Raw genomic sequence first — 17,847 nt, forward strand, 5'->3', positions numbered from 1 at the left:
TTGATTCCGTGGCGTTCGAGGCAGTAGTGTGTCGTTGACCATCGCGCGGCAACCGCTCAGCCTCGGCGCCGAGGTTCACGTAGAATCCAGTCCTCTCAGCCCGTCTTCCAAGGTCCCTAGCTCGACCTAACTCACACCCTTCACTCTCTCTCTCTCTCTCTCACTCTCTCCCATTTACCCACCAATTTTCTCGGCGTCCCTCCGCTCGAACCTCTTAAATCCGCGCGGATTCTCTGTCTGCGAGTCTCGCCGAGGTTCTCCGACAATTCCCGCCACTTATCAGATTCCCACCACCTAAGAGCAGAGACGTCTCTTTCCAATCGGTAATTAACTTCTCCCTCCCAGCCCTCCTCCTCTCTCTCTCTCTCTCTCTCTTTCTCTCTCCAACGGCTATTCCATCCGCGAGAGAAGTAGAAAGCCGTAGCGAGAGAACGATCGCGCGGCGTTCGTTCAATTAGGAAAATCGTGATTTGTGTGTTGCACACGGGGAAACAGCGTGGCCAGCCGAGGGAGACCAACAGCCAACGACCATGTACTCGGCGCTGTTACTACTCAGATCCACGAAACTTGGACGCTATCCAAGGAGATTGGCTTCGTCCACCTCGGGGCTAAGGATTCCCGAGCCAACGGTACGTGCTTCCTCTCCTATTCTTCTCTCTCTCTCTCTCACTCTGTTTCTCTCTTTCTTCGCTACCGTCCCCCAGGCAAGATCGTAGGATCGATCGATCGCAGGGTCGCGACCGACGATTGGGTACTCCGGCGCCCGATTCAATTTTTAACGCGTTCGACCGGCGGCGCGCTGCCTTTTTTAATCGACTGTCGCCACTCGAGGAACGGTTTTCCCCGTTTTTTCTTCTCCTTTCAATTTTTTTCGTTCTACGCCGCGCCGCTCGCCAACGCAATTAATAAAATCTTCGACGGAGCCGAAGCTGTCCGAGCCGGGTCGACCCTGATCGATTCTTATTTCTCTTCCGCTTTTGTTCGCGATTAACCGGCTAAATGTTTGCCAGTTCGGCGACAGAGAGAAGCTAGAGAGAGAGAGAGAGAGAGTGAAGTGATCCACGGAGCAACGTCGACCGAACTTCCGTTTGAATAATTTAACCCGGTAGCCCGGTTCTTTGCGCGAGGAATTTTCATCTCGCGTTCGACACGAACGACGGAGCGGAGTCGTCGGTAAAATATTCACGCTGTCCCTGCGATTCGGCAACGCTTGTGCAGAAGTTGCACTCCGCGTCCTGACAATAGACGCGCGCGTCGCGTCGCGACGAAAGCTGCACAGGATCGCGACGCCGACCGTCTCCTTGCCATTTCCGAGCTCGAGCATTCGGCGCTCGTTCCTTCCGGATTTCCCGTGACCTGCTCGCCGCTGCTTTGATTCCTTCCTCTCTATGGCGCACAATGGTGCCGATCGCGAATCTAGCTGGACAAAATTATTCTAGCATTATTTTAAGACTTGAAGCCGTAGTTAAGTAGGTCATTGAATTCGTCTTCACATCAGCTACAACAATATGTAATCAAAAATAACACCTCTTCGAGAAAATGACCATTGACCATTATCAACCGTTTCATTAGAAGGAAGTCCCAACATGTTTCGCGCTCTTCTGCGAAAATGTGATTTTTGATTTTTGTCCAGCTAGATTCGCGTGCGGCACCACTGTGCGGCGTGTCGCGGGCCCACATGTACGAGACTCGCCACTTTGACACGTTACTTCGCGATTCTAAAAATTATAGGCATACCTTTTTTGGAAAGGGCCAAATCGTACAATTTTTACGAAGATGTATTCATTAGTTGCGGTTAATTTCGCGTATTTTACGCATATTTTCGATGTTCGCCATTGAACGGAGAGCTCGATCAGTTTCTTTGGGACAGGTGATCAGCAGACTGTGGATGCTTATGCGCTTATAGGAAAATCGAGTAGATGAAATTGAAAATTGTAGGAGAGGAACAACTTTCTATCTGGTTTTCATTGCAGGCGATTCTTTGAACGTAGGCGCCGCAGAGTATTTTTGTTCATCATCGTTTCGGCGTTACGTTGTTCATCATCGTTTCGGCGTTACTTTGTTCATCATCGTTTCGGCGTTTCGTTGTTCATCATCGTTTCGGCGTTACGTTGTTCATCATCGTTTCGGCGTTACTTTGTTCATCATCGTTTCGGCGCTACATTGTTCATCATCGTTTCGGCGTTACGTTGTTCATCATCGTTTCGGCGTTACGTTGTTCATCATCGTTTCGGCGTTACGTTGTTCATCATCGTTTCGGCGTTACCGTCGAAACAAACAACCAGTCGAATAAACTGCGTTGCAAAAGCAAGACATCTCAATTAAATTTCCCAAAACATCGTCGACTATAGTATAGAGATCCGCAGTCTAATTATCACACAATCTGATACGTTGTTAGATGACTATAAAGGCTGAGACAAATGCTGATCGCAAACATGTTAATCATGAGCGTTCGAGCAATTCGTTCCTCACGATCGACTCAGACAATTCCGATTCTGCATAGCATTGCGTAGCATTTCTAGAATGCAAATTTTCCTCATACTTTTGCGCAAATTGGCCATTGTGCGTTGTAATATAGCTGATACATTGTTTTTGGTCGCTGTCAAATCGACGCCAAAAGGCGAATTACATCAAGGAAGTGGGGGGGGGGGGGATGAACGAGCCATCCCTCGATCGTTCAGGGCAACAATAATTTTCTAATTGCGCCGCTCGTTGCCGATGATCGCTGGTTTAATTGGCTGCGCCGCAATAAATGTAACGCGACGTTATCGCGACTGATACCGCGCGTGCATGTGTGTACTCGGTGAACGAAATAAATATCGCTGGCTCGCACGCTATCTTGGCCCGTTTGTCCCGTATTCTGTTGTTCCCGCATACCGTTACATTCTGTCGGGATGAACCTCTCCCGCGTGGAATAATTCGTCGACGCCGTGAGCAAGAAATTATTTCGGACAGGCAATATGAAGTGATCCGACATACAGGCGTGATCGATGGATCGGCAACCGCTCGTTCATCACGCGAAACGCCTCCTCGCGACATCGCGACATTCGGCCCCTCGGAAAACAACTTGTGGGGGTGGGACTACGACCATGGTCGCGAGCCTTTCAATTTTCTGATCGAATCGACACCTTTATCTACGGTGCTAGATGAAATCGTACGATGCCTCGAAAATTATAGGGCTTATCGTGCTGTATATATTGTTTATATTACTTATTAATTGTGCTGTATGTTGTATTCGTACCCAGATATCATCATGATGTCTTAAAAACGTCCATTTCACGTCTATTTTAGGTTTGAAAGTCTTACGTCCTTAAAAGACGTCTTTGTGCACGAAGTCGTTTTAATCGCTGTAACTGTAAAGAAAATGGTACGGCAAAGGGTTAACATGCTACTAATAATTTTAAATCCTATTTCTTTGACGCACTGTGCAGAACTTGAAGCTGTGACACAACCGTTTCATTCAGAATACTGCTTCGTTAGGAAGCACTTAAAAGTTTGATTAATTTTGTTGCTAGCTTGATGGAGCCCTTCATAAAATGTACAGATGTTTTTCGAGTTCAATTATTACGAACTACTGCATAAAAATAAATGTTTCCACGCAGATCCGCGGTAATAAAATGACGCTTGTCTGTAGTCGACAGTCGAGGTTGCAATTATGACGTATTCATTCTTCATTTAGCCCTCGGATGGTGAATCTTTTCGAGAGCTTGCATAGTGTACCGTGTTGAGAATCATTTACGGCTTCATTTATCAATTTTTTAAACAAATTTCCGAAGGAACTTTTCCCCGTGCTGACTTTTTATTAATCGCAGCTCGAATGAAACGCTAGAACTTGATTAAATGGCAATTTTGATAAATTTAGACACGCGAGTCTTTTTATTACCTCTAATTTGAATGGAACGATTCTGAACGATCTAGACAAGTGAATCTTTTTATTTATCGAACACAGAGGTATCCATTACAGAGTAATCGTTGCAGAGGTAACAGCAAAGAGACCTGGAGTTTGGAGAATTGTTTCTTGTCTTTTCTTGTCCTTCTGGTAGACGTTGAACAGTTTTACTAATTCAAATACATTGAATTACATTGAATTACATTGTATTTTATATATAATCGATCATCGACTAACGTATATCTGGTTAGACGTGCAAACTCGAGCTCTGTGTTTACACATTGCTTAGTGGTACAAAAATTTGGTCATTTTGCCTGGGTTATACATTGGACGATTCGTCCCAATACCCTCTTTACTTATCTGTAAGTGAAGTGCGAATTTGTTAACTAAACGTTGTTTTATTGAAGTTTTTCTGCATTATCTCAATCAGCTTTGAATTGTTTCGGTGCGAGGTCTGTATCCTTGGCTGTGTTTATCATTATCGGTTTGACGTGTCAGTGCTCACGGATATACCAACACTCTTCACCATATACTGTACAGTGGTTCGCAACTTGGAGTGTTAACTGGTTACCATCACGTATTGAGTAAAAATGTCTCAAGCTAAAAAACTTTTATGCAAAGGATGTGGGACAGCGGTATCTAAGCCTGTCACGTGCATATCGTGTGAAGTTGTTTCACATCCTGCCTGTGTTCACCGAACTCAACATCCATTCTTGAAAGGAAGGCTCTTAAATTGTGGGGATGATAGGACACACACTGACACCGCCTCGCCTAAATCGCCAACTCTCGACATTGTATCATCGAATGTTGATCTACTTAAAAAGATCGAAGAAATGCTCGATGCTAAATTCTCAAAACTTGAAAATGAGCTGATGGTTTTTCAATCGAATCTCGAGCTTCTAAACAACTCTTTGACTGATCTAAATGATAGAGTTTCTAAATTGGAAACGAATCATTCTGAAGAGGACATAATGGAAGAGCTAGTGGAAAGAAATAGAAGATCGCACAACATTATTCTGTTTAATCTGACTGATACTGACGCCGCCTCAGACATTAATGCAGTTAATAGTTTATTACGTGAGACCGATGTCACCGAAGCCATTAACAATTATTCCATAAAAAGACTGGGGAAAAAAAATTCCAGTAAACCTCGTCCTCTCTGCATCTCCTTCAAGTCTCCGAGCATACCGATTAAAATTCTTAAAAACAAAAGTGTATACTCAGGGTCGGCTAAAATATCAAATGACTCTACAGTGAAGCAGCGTTCGTTTTTAAATGATTTGCGTGTGAAGTTGCGTGATATGAACGATCATAACAAGACTATAAGATATGTCAACGGTACTCCGAAGATCGTTACGGTAAACCATCAACAATCAAAAAACTAGCCCAGAACTTGTCTATATATTATCAGAATGTCAGAGGTTTACGCACGAAATTGAACGAGTTACAGCAAGAGGTCGCTGGTTCTTCACTTCAATCTGACGTCATTATTCTAACGGAAACCTGGCTTACCGATAGTTTTACAGACAGCGAGCTAGGCTTGAATAACTACACCATTTATCGATGCGACAGATCGAAACAAACCAGCTCATATTCCAGAGGTGGCGGCGTTCTTATAGCGATTCGTAACACCTTACGTAGTAGTAGCACTATAAATACCATTTTAAATGTTGAACATCTATTTGTTGAAGTTACAACGGGAGCTCTTCCCCTAATAATTGGAGTAGTTTATCTTCCTCCGTTGAGTAGCGATTCCTTGTATAGTGCACACTGTTCTGCTATTTCTGACATTCTTGACAAACATCTGAACTGTAACTATATTATTTGTGGCGATTATAACCTTCCTCATATCACATGGTCCGGCCCCAACTCATTTCCCGCGAATCCAAATGTTCTCACCAATGAAATTGCATCTGCTGCAATTCTCTCCTCTACTTTTAACTTTTATAATGGATCCCAATGGAACTCGGTGTTAAATTCGCTCGGCAATACTTTAGATTTAATCTTTTCAAATATCTCTACGACTCGTGTTATGAACTCCACTGAGTCTATTGTACAGTGCGATAGTTACCATCCCGCTCTCTACATAACGATTAATATTCAGAACAAAAGTAATACTCGGTATACCACTTACACTTATTACAATTTTAAACAAGGTAACTACAGTAGTATTAATAATTACCTAAATCATATTGAATGGGATATTTTGCTTGCAAATACTAATGTAGATGATTCTACAAAAACTTTGTATGACCACCTATATTTTGCGATCGAGAACTTTGTTCCAAAAAAGTACAATAACCCTTCATATTTTCCCAAATGGTTTTCACATACCTTAATTGGATTAGTTCGAAAAAAGAAACGGGCTCATAGATTCTTTAAAAGGAGTAATCAACTATGTGACTACTTGACTTTTGTCAAATTGCGAGCTGAGTGTAAGAGAATTACAAAACATTGCTATTCTTTGTACGTGCGCAAAACTGAACTATCTGTTCAAAATAATATAAAATCCTTTTGGACTTATGTTAATTCTAAGCGAAAAGCGCCTGTCTTACCAAACAAAATGCTTTATAAGGAAAATGTGGCAATAAGTGATGACAAAATTGCGAATTTGTTTGGTTCGTTTTTTGGATCAGTCTATCGAAATGTCACTACGGATTATAAAATCCTTGAAAATGGTTGTAACCCCTGTTTTTCCGACCTCGATATTAACATTAGTGATATTTATATTAAATTAACTGAACTTGATGTCAACAAGGGACCTGGCATAGATGGCATTCCTCCCTTGTTTTTCAGAATGTGTAGCTTTATTTTATCACGGCCGCTTTGGATAATCTTCAACAAATCTTTAAAATCAGGTATATTCCCTTCACTTTGGAAAACCAGTCTGGTTACACCCATTTTCAAGAAAGGCGACAAATCTAATATTGAAAATTTTAGACCTATAAACATAAGTAGCGTTATGCCTAAGATCTTCGAAGATATTGTCACAAACAAGTTATACAATACTGTGTCTCTCTCGATATGTGAACAGCAGCATGGTTTCGTTAACAAGCGATCAACAATCACTAACCTAGCGGTGTATTTCAACTTTGTCTCATCTTCTTTAGATGCTAATCTACAGGTTGACACAATTTTTACAGATTTTCAAAAAGCTTTTGATACGGTAAATCATTCCCTTTTAATTGAGAAGCTTGCAGCATTTGGCTGCAAGGGAAATCTATTGTCATGGCTTGAAAGTTACCTCACGAACCGTTTTCAAATTGTGCGTATACGCAGTTGCCTATCATCTCCGATACATGTTCTATCAGGTGTACCTCAAGGCTCCCACCTCGGTCCGCTACTATTTATAATTTTCATCAACGATTTGACTACTATTTTTCAATATTGTAAGTACCTACTATTCGCAGACGATTTAAAAATCTTCTGCAGCATCTCGTCCTACGATGATGCTTCCAGATTACAAGCAGACCTAGATCGTTTTAGTGAGTGGTGTTGCAAGAATGGTATGGAACTCAATATTGAAAAATGCCATGTTATGCGGTCTTCCCGTCGCTCTGTACCATTCACATATCCTTACCGTCTCAATGATTGTATTCTCTCCTCAATAAGTGAGGTAAAGGACTTAGGTATTCTTTTCTCCTCAACCTTGAACTTTTCCAAACATATTCATAACATTGTTAATTCCGCATCAAGAACACTCGGGTTTATACTACGCTTTTCTACTGACTTTCACTCAATACGCACAATTAGATTGCTTTATATTGCCCTTGTCCGTCCCCAGTTGGAATATGCTTCAGTTATATGGTCTCCGAATAGCTTAAATTATGAAATCATGCTAGAGAGAGTGCAGCATAAATTTCTCAGGTTTTGTTCTCATAAGATTAATAATCCTATGTCAATCTTTGATCACGATTACTCCACAATATTAACCATAGTTAACCTGGAAACATTGTCTGCTCGCAGAAGAGTATCCGACCAGAGCTTTATTTTTAATTTAATTAATAACAATATAGACTGTACCTCTCTCCTTATGCAAATCAATTTTTACGCACCTGAACGTGCTTTGAGATCTCGAGCAGGTTTCCAAACACGTAAATGCAAATCCACATATGGATTAACAAATCCTATAAATCGAATTATTGCGAATTCCAACACTCTATATAATAGTATTGACTATTTTAATGGGTCGTTACAAACTTTCAAAAAAAAATTATGCAGGATTAACTCATAATATCAGTACCTTTATACCAATAGCTTTTTTTTTTTTTTTTTGTTTTTTCTTTTATGCATGTCCTTTCTTAGTAATTTAGGTTAAGTCTTTATTCTATTGTAAGTCTTTACTCTATTGTAAATGGACCTCGGTCCGTGCATAATAAATAAATAATAAATAATAAATAATAATAAATAATACACGTTATTTGAATTACATTGTAATTGCATTATATTATTCGAGCCTTTCACTTCACCAAAATCAAATAGATTGTGATTTAATTGAATGAGACACCAGAGTTACAAATTGCATTGTAATTTAATTGAACGAAGCGACTGAACTTCGAATTACTGAATACTATGCAATTGAATTATTTTGTAATTATTAGGTATGCAAACAACAAGTTCCTTCCCCCTTTTTTCTACGAGCATAACTTCTGGCTAAATTCGAATTACTTCCCGACTTCGGTGTCATCTGAAAGAGCGTTCTTTTAGTTTTAAGAAGAGTCGTAATGAGCGCTCTAACAAGGGAAGGACCCCCAAGTGTCCGATTTCGATATTGATAATTTTTTGTGAGACAATGGTATATGGATCCCTAATTATGTATGCAAAATATTAGGCGTAGTTACTCAATAGTTTTAATGATATAAACAATTAAAGTTTCATACCTTTTCGAAGTACAATTAGCCGTGTAAGCAGGTTGCGTGAAAGTTTAATTGTTTATATCTTTAAAACTATTGAGCAACTACACCCAATATTATGCATACATAATTAGGGATCCATATACCATCGTCTCACAAAAAATTATCAAAATACTTGGGATCCTTCCCTTGTAAGAGTTTCCAGTCCTATGCAACAATTTCAAGCGATATGTCGTGCGAGAAGCATCATTTGCGCCACTGCTTACTCTTTGCATTTCAAATAGGTCGACTTTGAATTTCGAAGTCGACCATCGTTCAGGTGCACCGAGAAATGACGGCGAGTTAGAGGAATTGGTCAACGAACTTCCGACCCAGACGCAAGAAGTACATATTGGCAGGAAGATTGGGAGTCACCAGACAAGATTTTATTACATTTTATGTAATATATTTTACAAAAAAGGGGGAAAGAACTTATTTGCACACCTAATACAATTCGCGAAGTAATTCAAATGTAATTCAACAGAACTGTGGCTGGTGGTGGCATGCACGGATGCAATAACGATCGCGATTGCGTGCGTTAGAATTCGGAACCGATACGGCCTCGAGCGTACTGCGACTTAGACAGCAGATAAGAGCCGCGCAATGTGATTTATAACGCGCAATCGGTAACCTTCGCGTTGCGAAACCGCTCCGATCTGCGTCAAACGGATGCAGAATTGGAATTGTCGCCGCGTCTTGGGAAAACGCGTGTAACCCTCCCGGGATTACGAAAATACAGACCGTCCTTGTACACCGCTGCTGTTTTATCATACACACATCGCTCCGAGAAATCCCGATCCTCGCTCGCATCTGACAGATCGATGACAAACAAATGACCGAGTAACACTCTGACGATAACTTCGAGCCGTCACTGATACCGCCGCGCTGCCCTTCAAACGACTCGTTTCGTAGATTAAGCTAATTCTTAATGAACGGATCAATATCTTCCGCTAGCCTCCGTCGAACAAACATTGCAAACGCTTCTGTGGACGATGTCGTAATCTTTAGTACTTTGTTTGTTTAAGTCACGCTTGATTAGGACGGCTGGAAAGAAAGCGATCCTCGAGAATTGTTTTCGTACATTGTTTTATTCTGGAGTGTGTCTCATCACTTTTCTATTTGAAAATATTTTTCAAGTACATACAGTGACACGAATTATTATTCGGACGCTTTCGAATCACCAATACCTTTTTTAATAATGGGCTATACGATTTGAACTTTTTTGAAAAGCTACAGCTATTAGTCTACAACAGAGTACTATAGAGTGTCGCGCTACGAGGTGTGGCGGTTTATTAACGATTTATTAATATTTAAAATTTGTTTTCTCCTGAACGCACAGTTTTTTTTTTAAATTTGTTTTTTAATATTGCATTGTCATTCAGTTCTGAGCTATGTTTAAAGTTTCAAGTCTCTGGCTCATCGGAAAGTGGTTTAAAATTCGATTACAAGATTTGATGCATACAACATCAACAACAACAACAACGACGACAACTCGGCAAGCTAATATAAGCGTGGTAAAATTTATAAAATACGTTTTGTAGATCTTCGTCAATTATATGCACTGTGAAGGTTCCATCGATATCGGTTGCTGCGGGAAAAACGACAGGCATTGAAAGATGTAAGAATCCTTAAATTTATTACGGTTAGAGGCCAAAAATCTTTTTCATCTTTTTCAGAATATGTTTAATTGACACAAATTTACAAAACGTATTTTTTAAATTTTCAATATAGGCCCACATAAAAAAGTTGTAAAATGCTTTTCTCTACAATTCAACAATACAATACAATTTTAGTATTTTCTCTACAATTCTCTCCGAGCAATTGCAAATTTCGAAAAAATTTCTTTTCACATCCTGTAGTAAACTAATTGCTCTAGCTTCCCAAAAAAGTTTGAATCGTATAGTTCAACATTTAAAACAATTATTGATGTTTTTGTAGCGTCCGAATATTAATGGGACTCGCCGAACACTTATTCGATGCAGACGATTTTTTATTATTAAAGGACCGATATTATGGAATAAAAATGTCCTCCTCAATTTTCCCATGAATGCATAAAATCTGCTGTCTGATGAGTACTGTTGCCGATTAAAAATTCGTGCAACGTGCTGTACGAACCAGTTCTTGAACTTTTCCAAAGTATTGATTCAGGAGAAAATGGCAGACGTTTTAACGTGAAGTTACGATCCCCAACAGCAAAGTCGTTTGTTTGTCAGTCGGTAAGTAAAGTGCAACGAGAAAAACTGGTTCGTTCGAGGACTAGATAATAATCTAGATCTTTTAAGCTGCGAGCGAGAGTCGCAGACACAGTTTTCTATATCTTTCCGCTTCTTCCGATCGAAAAGACACCAATCTCGAACTTTTGTCAACTTGTTCTCGATGCTATCCGCCTGACAGGAGATAATGGAGTATCAGTGATACGAGCGGTGTGCCCCGCGACTGGGTCTATCAGAATGGAGAATGACTTCCATCACACTTCATTTAATTTCACCGATTCTTTCAGCCTTTTAAACTTCTCACGATTCGGGCAGCATTCGTAAATGGGTTCCATGGAACGGTGGAAACTTTTCAATCGTGGCAGGAACAAAATGGTACTTACGGGAATTCTTGTTCCAACAATTTCCGTCCATTCTGTGTAACAGCTTCGTAGTTCACGGAGTCGACATTTTCAAACCTCCTATCAACTCGTTGAAACGACACAGAACTTCATCAATTGCTTGAATTCCGAAAGTACGTTGTACTTCGTCGACGTTCTCTTTTGAGAATCGAGCGTAAACGGATTAGAAATTGGCTCGATGTTGTCGAACGAAATTCGTACCTTCGTTCCGTCGATTCAGACCAGCGGAAACTTACCATGTCTGTCGCGTAAAGAGAATCGAATTAATTAATAGGATGCGTTTAATAGAACGTTGTAGCCACGAAGAAGACTATTGTTGAAATAAATTGCGACAGTCAACATGTAAAAGCGTCTTTTTTACATCCGTTTTAGGTCTGAAAGTCTTACGTCCTAAAAAGACATGTTTAAGATGAAGGGCCTCCGAACGTCTTCCGAAAGACCTATGCAACAGACAAACGTTTTCAAAACGTCTTCACACGATCCAAATGGCCGCTTTCACATTGTTTATTTTTTAATTATTGAAATTATTGGATAAAATTAAGATATTTATTCATAGGTTTATTGAATAATATGATAAGTCACCGAATAGAATAGAAAATATGTTATTGAACATATCTATATATAAATATCCTAATTTTATCTTTGAGTTTCAAATTAAATACGCTACGAACTTTCGTTCCAATCCGATATGAAGATGCTTCCATTAGAAATTATTCAATCTTGTAATCTAAAGATGCTTCCATTAGAAATTATTCAATAAATTTCTGTATTCGAGCACGTATTGCTATAAAAATTGTGAAAAATCTAAATAAATGCAATCTTGTAATCTAAAGATGCTTCCATTAGAAATTATTCAATAAATGTCTTTATTCGAGCACGTATTATTATGTAAATTGTGAAAAATCTAAATAAATGCAATCTTGTAATCTTTATAAAACAATATGTATCCGATAAATTGTGTATCCCGTACGTACCGTTTTGTAACACAAGACACTTAGGAGACGTTCGGAAGACATTCGAGACGTCTGTAACACGTCTGACCGTCCAACAACAGACGTTTCTAAGACGTCATTGTGCTATTTGGTTATTATTTTCGTTAAAATGATCAACAGAAAAGTGTGTTGTGTTTTCCAAGTAGTGTTTTCCTTGACACAGAGGACAGCTGAGAACATCGCGTCGAAGCTGTGCATATAGAACGAGCGAGAGATTGATCGCCGAGGTCTCTGCTATTTCAGGAAAGCGGGAGAAATTGGCAGCGCGAATTCCGTCAACGGAGACAGCAATTCGTCGAGCGCAATTACGTATCCGTGATTTTTCCGACAGTTCCCCTTTTCCCGCAACTGCGTCTCTGACGCGCGAATTAATCTGCCTCCTCGCGCCATTCGTGTCGATAGTGACCGCCGCGAACTTATCTACGGTTTTATGTAACTGATCGCTTGCACGCAAGAGCCCCCCGGCCACACGTGGCGGTTCCGAAGTGTGTCGAGTGGCAATCGAGTACAAATTGGCCCATGGGAATTTTTTTTTCCCCGGTTCAAGTGTTACACGGAGAAGATAACGGAGAGATCGTTCGTGAACTCGATCTAATAAACATCCACGCGTCTAATTGTCCTCGGATCGGCGAGATCTTCTTCTCTCTTTCCTCCCGCGAGGACATTAGGGCCGTTCGGATACTGTCCAGTTGTGAAGGATAAAGGAAAACGGCGACGCTTATCACAGTCCAATTATCCCGCGAGCTTTGAACACCGCGGAAGATACAGAAACTTGTTCAAGGTTTTTCATCTACAAATGGAGGGACGCCGGTCTTCAATTTTAATGACTACCCCCACACGGTGCACGAGGAAACTCTGCGCTACGAGCATAAACATTAGAACGGATCGGAAAAAGATTTTTGTTCGGAATGAAAAACGGGAGAACTAGCTTTTTTTAGAATAAATTTCAGAAAATGTAATATTAAAATATTTTTATAGATGTGTGGTTCGACGCCATAATGACGAAATCAAAATCCTAAAATTGTACGATGTTGCGCGTCGAACCTAAAGTTTGAAAATTTAGGGAAAATGTCGACATTTTAAATAATATCAAAAATCGATGTATATTCTGTTATTGACGGCGTAAGAGCGACCAAGAAGTATGATTAAACATGATTAAAGTATATCCCACGAGAGGGTAACCCCGTTTCGCGCAGCTTAGAAGTTGGTGGGGGCGCAGCGAGCCCATCATCTCTCACTCCACTACCCACTCCCCACTTTCTTGAACCAATTAGGGCGAAGATGCGCAAAGACGAACGAAAACTGGTCTTTCCGCAGGGTTACTCTCTCGTGGGATATACTTTAGACACATATTTTATGCGCACGGTTAGTTTAAATACCTCAATTTTGATATTCTTAAAAATATACATATTTTCCCTAAATTATTTTCTCCGGTTATTCGTTTAATTCTCCATTTGGAGATTCTTATCGTTCGGTCTCAATCTGACTTTCATTATTGCCGTACACATACAGACTGCAATTAATCAATTACGAAAAATTTACTCGGAAATTCCAGTGTTCTGCAGTCGATTATGTTCGAATTACACTGGAAGCGATTAAATTCGTCGAACGAGAAACGGGAGATTATATCAAGATTAACCAAGTCATGCTATGACATATTAATTGTAACAAGAGAAATCGCGTGGACTCATTTATTGAATAAATTCTGGTGGAATTGTAGCGCAACCGCTTAAGTTAACGTGTAACGAGGAATTGATCGACAAAGAGAATTCCGCATCGCTGCGACTGTCAGTGATGAATCTGTTGAACGAACGGAGTAATTATTAGACTGTGGATTTGTTAACCCTCCGTATACTGTGCCAGAGTCTATTTCGACCGGGAACATCCAAATTGTCATTTAAGTATTCAATTTGTGGCGGTTAAACTAACTGAATAGCTGTTTCATTGAGGACATCGGGAAGACTAATATGTCTACGCGAGATATCATCAAAAGAAAATTTTTCAAAATTGTTAATTAGAGCTGTGAACGGTCCTAAGCATTGCCAATTATACATGGTGTTCATTTGAAAACTTTCCAGCGGAATATCTCGAAAAGTATGAAAGATATTAAAAGAGTGTGAAACACGTGCATTTGCATTTGCAAATATCTCGGAAACTAAGACCGAGCGACGGGTAGATTTCTAAGAAAAATAATTCAGAATGCTGACCTTGACACCACATTTCAAGGGCAACGGGTCCCCTTTTGTCAATATTTACCTCATTATCAATTATATTTGATAGCGATATCTATTACGTTTAGGGAAACCGCGCGGAGTTGCGCAGGGAGCTGCAGACGACAGAGCGACCCAGAAGAGCGGCGACTTTCTTTGAGAGGAGCCAGCTGAAGTACGCGCGTCGTTTGGTGGTGAAATTGGGCAGCGCTGTTATCACAAGGGAGGATGAACACGGATTGGCGTTGGGTCGGCTGGCCTCCATCGTCGAGCAGGTCGCCGAATGCCAGAACGAAGGTCGCGAGTGCATTATGGTAACCAGCGGGGCGGTCGCGTTTGGCAAACAGAAACTCACGCAGGAGCTCTTGATGTCCTTGTCGATGAGGGAAACCCTGAGCCCCGCGGATCATACCAGGGAACACGCAGGTATTCATACTCGAATCAATAACAACCGCGATGCCGGACAATCCGTCTCAAACCGCGCTATCTCCCTCCCTCCTTTCCTCTCCGTACATGTGTATATCGCTCTCCGTGTATCACCCGTTGTTCTCAAGGCCGCGAGTATTATCTTTCGAAAGTCGTATTTACTCTTCTTGGCGAGAGCCTCCAGGGTCTCCGGTATTTTTCAGGCACAGCTGATAAAACCTTGCGTCATTCTTGATCGGACAGAAAAGCTCGATCGCTCGGTAAACATCCCGCACGCGCAGCTTTCATGCAGTTCTTCAACCAGCCTGCGGATCTTCGAAATTGAAACGTTCGAAAGATTCATCTCCTCTCGTATTTCGATGTCGAACAACGTACGTAGTTGCCAGAACCTGGTCGCAAGCTCCGTTATGAGATATTGTAGGGCAGCGGGTTAACCCTTTTCAATCGATATATTTAATGTAAATAGTATTTTGAATAATGGTACAGCAATTTTTAGCGGTGATTCTCTTCGAGTCGCCGCTCGAGTGCTAAGGGTTAAACGAATCGAGCGAGTTGTCGCGCGTTCGAAGCTGAATTTGAACGTCCACACGCGGAGGTTAAAAGACCGATTAGCAACCGAATGAAACCGCGAAACCATTTCGGCTCCTTTCCTTTCTTTCGCTAACGATCGAAGGTTTGCGGTTTTCGGCAGCGGCCCGCCCGCCCGCAGGGGAAATACTTCCGGGAGGCTGTTGTTCGCGGATTACGACAGAAGGGAACAAGCTGTTTCGTGGTGGGACTCCTCTTATTTCACGGCCAGTGAATGGCGCGAGCCAGATAGCCGACAGTAATCCTAGGCTTTCAGCGTTTCACCGTGAATTTCATTTTTGGTATATTATCAGCTAACTGCAAATTGGAGTACACGATCCCCGGGCGGTTGTGCTTCACCCTTGCCCAGCCTCGCTTACGAACGGGCGAACGAGCGAGCGAGAACGAGCCCGCGCGATCTTCGCTTCTTTATACACCTCGCACGCTAATGAGTTTCGAGGATGGCGCGAGCACTACTCGAGTTTACCATTTGCCGGCCCCGCCGTACCCTTTCATTATTTCCGCAGATTCATCCCGGGGCCTCGGTGCTCCATTAATTAATCATAATTACGTGTCGCGAGGCCGACGAACGACCGCGCGAAACACCAAGAATTTATTTCACCGAGCCTCCCGCCCTACCACCGCTTCCAACCCCACCCATCATATTTTAATTGTTCGCGTCGAATCGATTTACGGAGCAATTTCAGAATGTTACCGCGATTATTCACCCTCGCGCGTCAACCTGCAACGTGTCCACATCATTTGAATATCCTCGATCTCTTGTTCCTACAAAATAAGTGCCCCTGTTTCTCTAATATTCCGGATTCAACGTGCATACTCAGCGGATCTTGTTCGAATTCTACCGCAAGCGATTAAATGGACGGAATAAGAAACGAAGATTCACTGTCAGCGGTCGTGTTAACTTTCAATTACTCCTACTCCACTTTCTACGTAAGGTGGAGTGGGGTAAGTCCGCCCTAGTTTTTGCAAAGTTGGACTTTAAACTGATGTATTCTCAATCTGGTATGTAAAAACTTAACGTTCTTGGTATGAAACTCTTGCCACAATTATTACTGATGAATTATCAAAAAAATAAAATTATCATTTCGATAGGATATTGTACAAAGTGTCAACTAGGACGCACTTGCCCCGAAAGTGGGGCAAGTCCGTCTCTGAGAGTTAAAAATGCTTTCGAACCTTGGGGCAAGAAAAGAATGATTAACAAGCCAGCTATAAAATGCTTCTTATTGCATTAACTTATATTGTTTAGTTTTATAGTTATCCATTTTTAAACGAACAAGTACTTTTATGCTGAGATATGAAAGGGAATACAGTGATATTAAAACAAAGTTTAAAAATGTGCTTTCGAACCTTGTTTCAAGTGTTACGGGGCAAAAAAAAGAATTATTATCAAGCCTGCTGCAAAATGCTTGTTGTCAGTTTCATAGTTACCCGTACAGTACGGACTTACCCCACCGTGATAGTACGGACTTGCCCCATGTGGTAATATTTACGGGGCAAGATCATCTTAGAGTTTTTCTCAATAAATTTTAAAAAATACAATAAAAACGGTTTATTTAATGTAAACCTACATCAATATTTGTTGTACTTACCTAAAATATCAGCATAGAATATATTAATAACTTGTAAACTATTGCAAGTTCAGGGTAACCTCAAAGTTGTGCGTTTAAACGAGGAAAACTCCTTTATTCTTGGGCAACATCTGTGTACAATAGTTCACACTAACTTATACTACATTAATAAATACAAGCTAGAGAAATTTCGTTCAGACTACAATAAAAATAACCAATTAACGGACTTACCCCACTCCACCTTACCTGGTTACATGGAACTTTACTCCAACATAAATGCACTCCAACTTTAATGCAAGATAAATGTTTGCTGGCAATGTAGCAAATTCTGTTTGAATTATACAGGGGTTGACTGGAAAAGAAAAATTCTAATCGCTTGCCAGTGGTCAGTCGATTGGACTAACGAGACGATTATGTTAAGAGACGTCGTTTGGGCATACTTATTCAGCAGATTCTATTTAAATTACACGGCAAATGGTCGATTTCACTTACGAAGCAATTCCAGAAAGTTACCACGATTATTCGCCCGCGTACATCCGCCGACCATTCCCTCGCATGTACCTTCGACATAAATTAAACACGGTCAATTACACTTTTTCTTGTTGATATGATTTCGATGTGATTTCTCGAGTTCGAATCACTTCGAGTGCAAAGGGTTGAAATTG

At 40.9% G+C, this 17,847-nt stretch overlaps 1 protein-coding gene across 1 annotated transcript in view; it reads left to right on the plus strand.

Moving 5' to 3' along the window:
- Nucleotides 1-17,847, plus strand: part of P5cs (Delta[1]-pyrroline-5-carboxylate synthase) — a 25,659-nt gene continuing 7,812 nt past the window's right edge. Inside the window, exons 1-2 of the mRNA XM_076423671.1 lie at nucleotides 1-629; nucleotides 14,687-15,023. Coding sequence (XP_076279786.1) covers nucleotides 531-629; nucleotides 14,687-15,023 — 436 coding nt within the window. The 5' untranslated portion in view covers nucleotides 1-530. The remainder of the gene's footprint in view (nucleotides 630-14,686; nucleotides 15,024-17,847) is intronic.

The sequence above is a fragment of the Lasioglossum baleicum genome, chromosome 5, assembly GCF_051020765.1.
Source record: "Lasioglossum baleicum chromosome 5, iyLasBale1, whole genome shotgun sequence".
NCBI lineage: Eukaryota > Metazoa > Arthropoda > Insecta > Hymenoptera > Halictidae > Lasioglossum > Lasioglossum baleicum.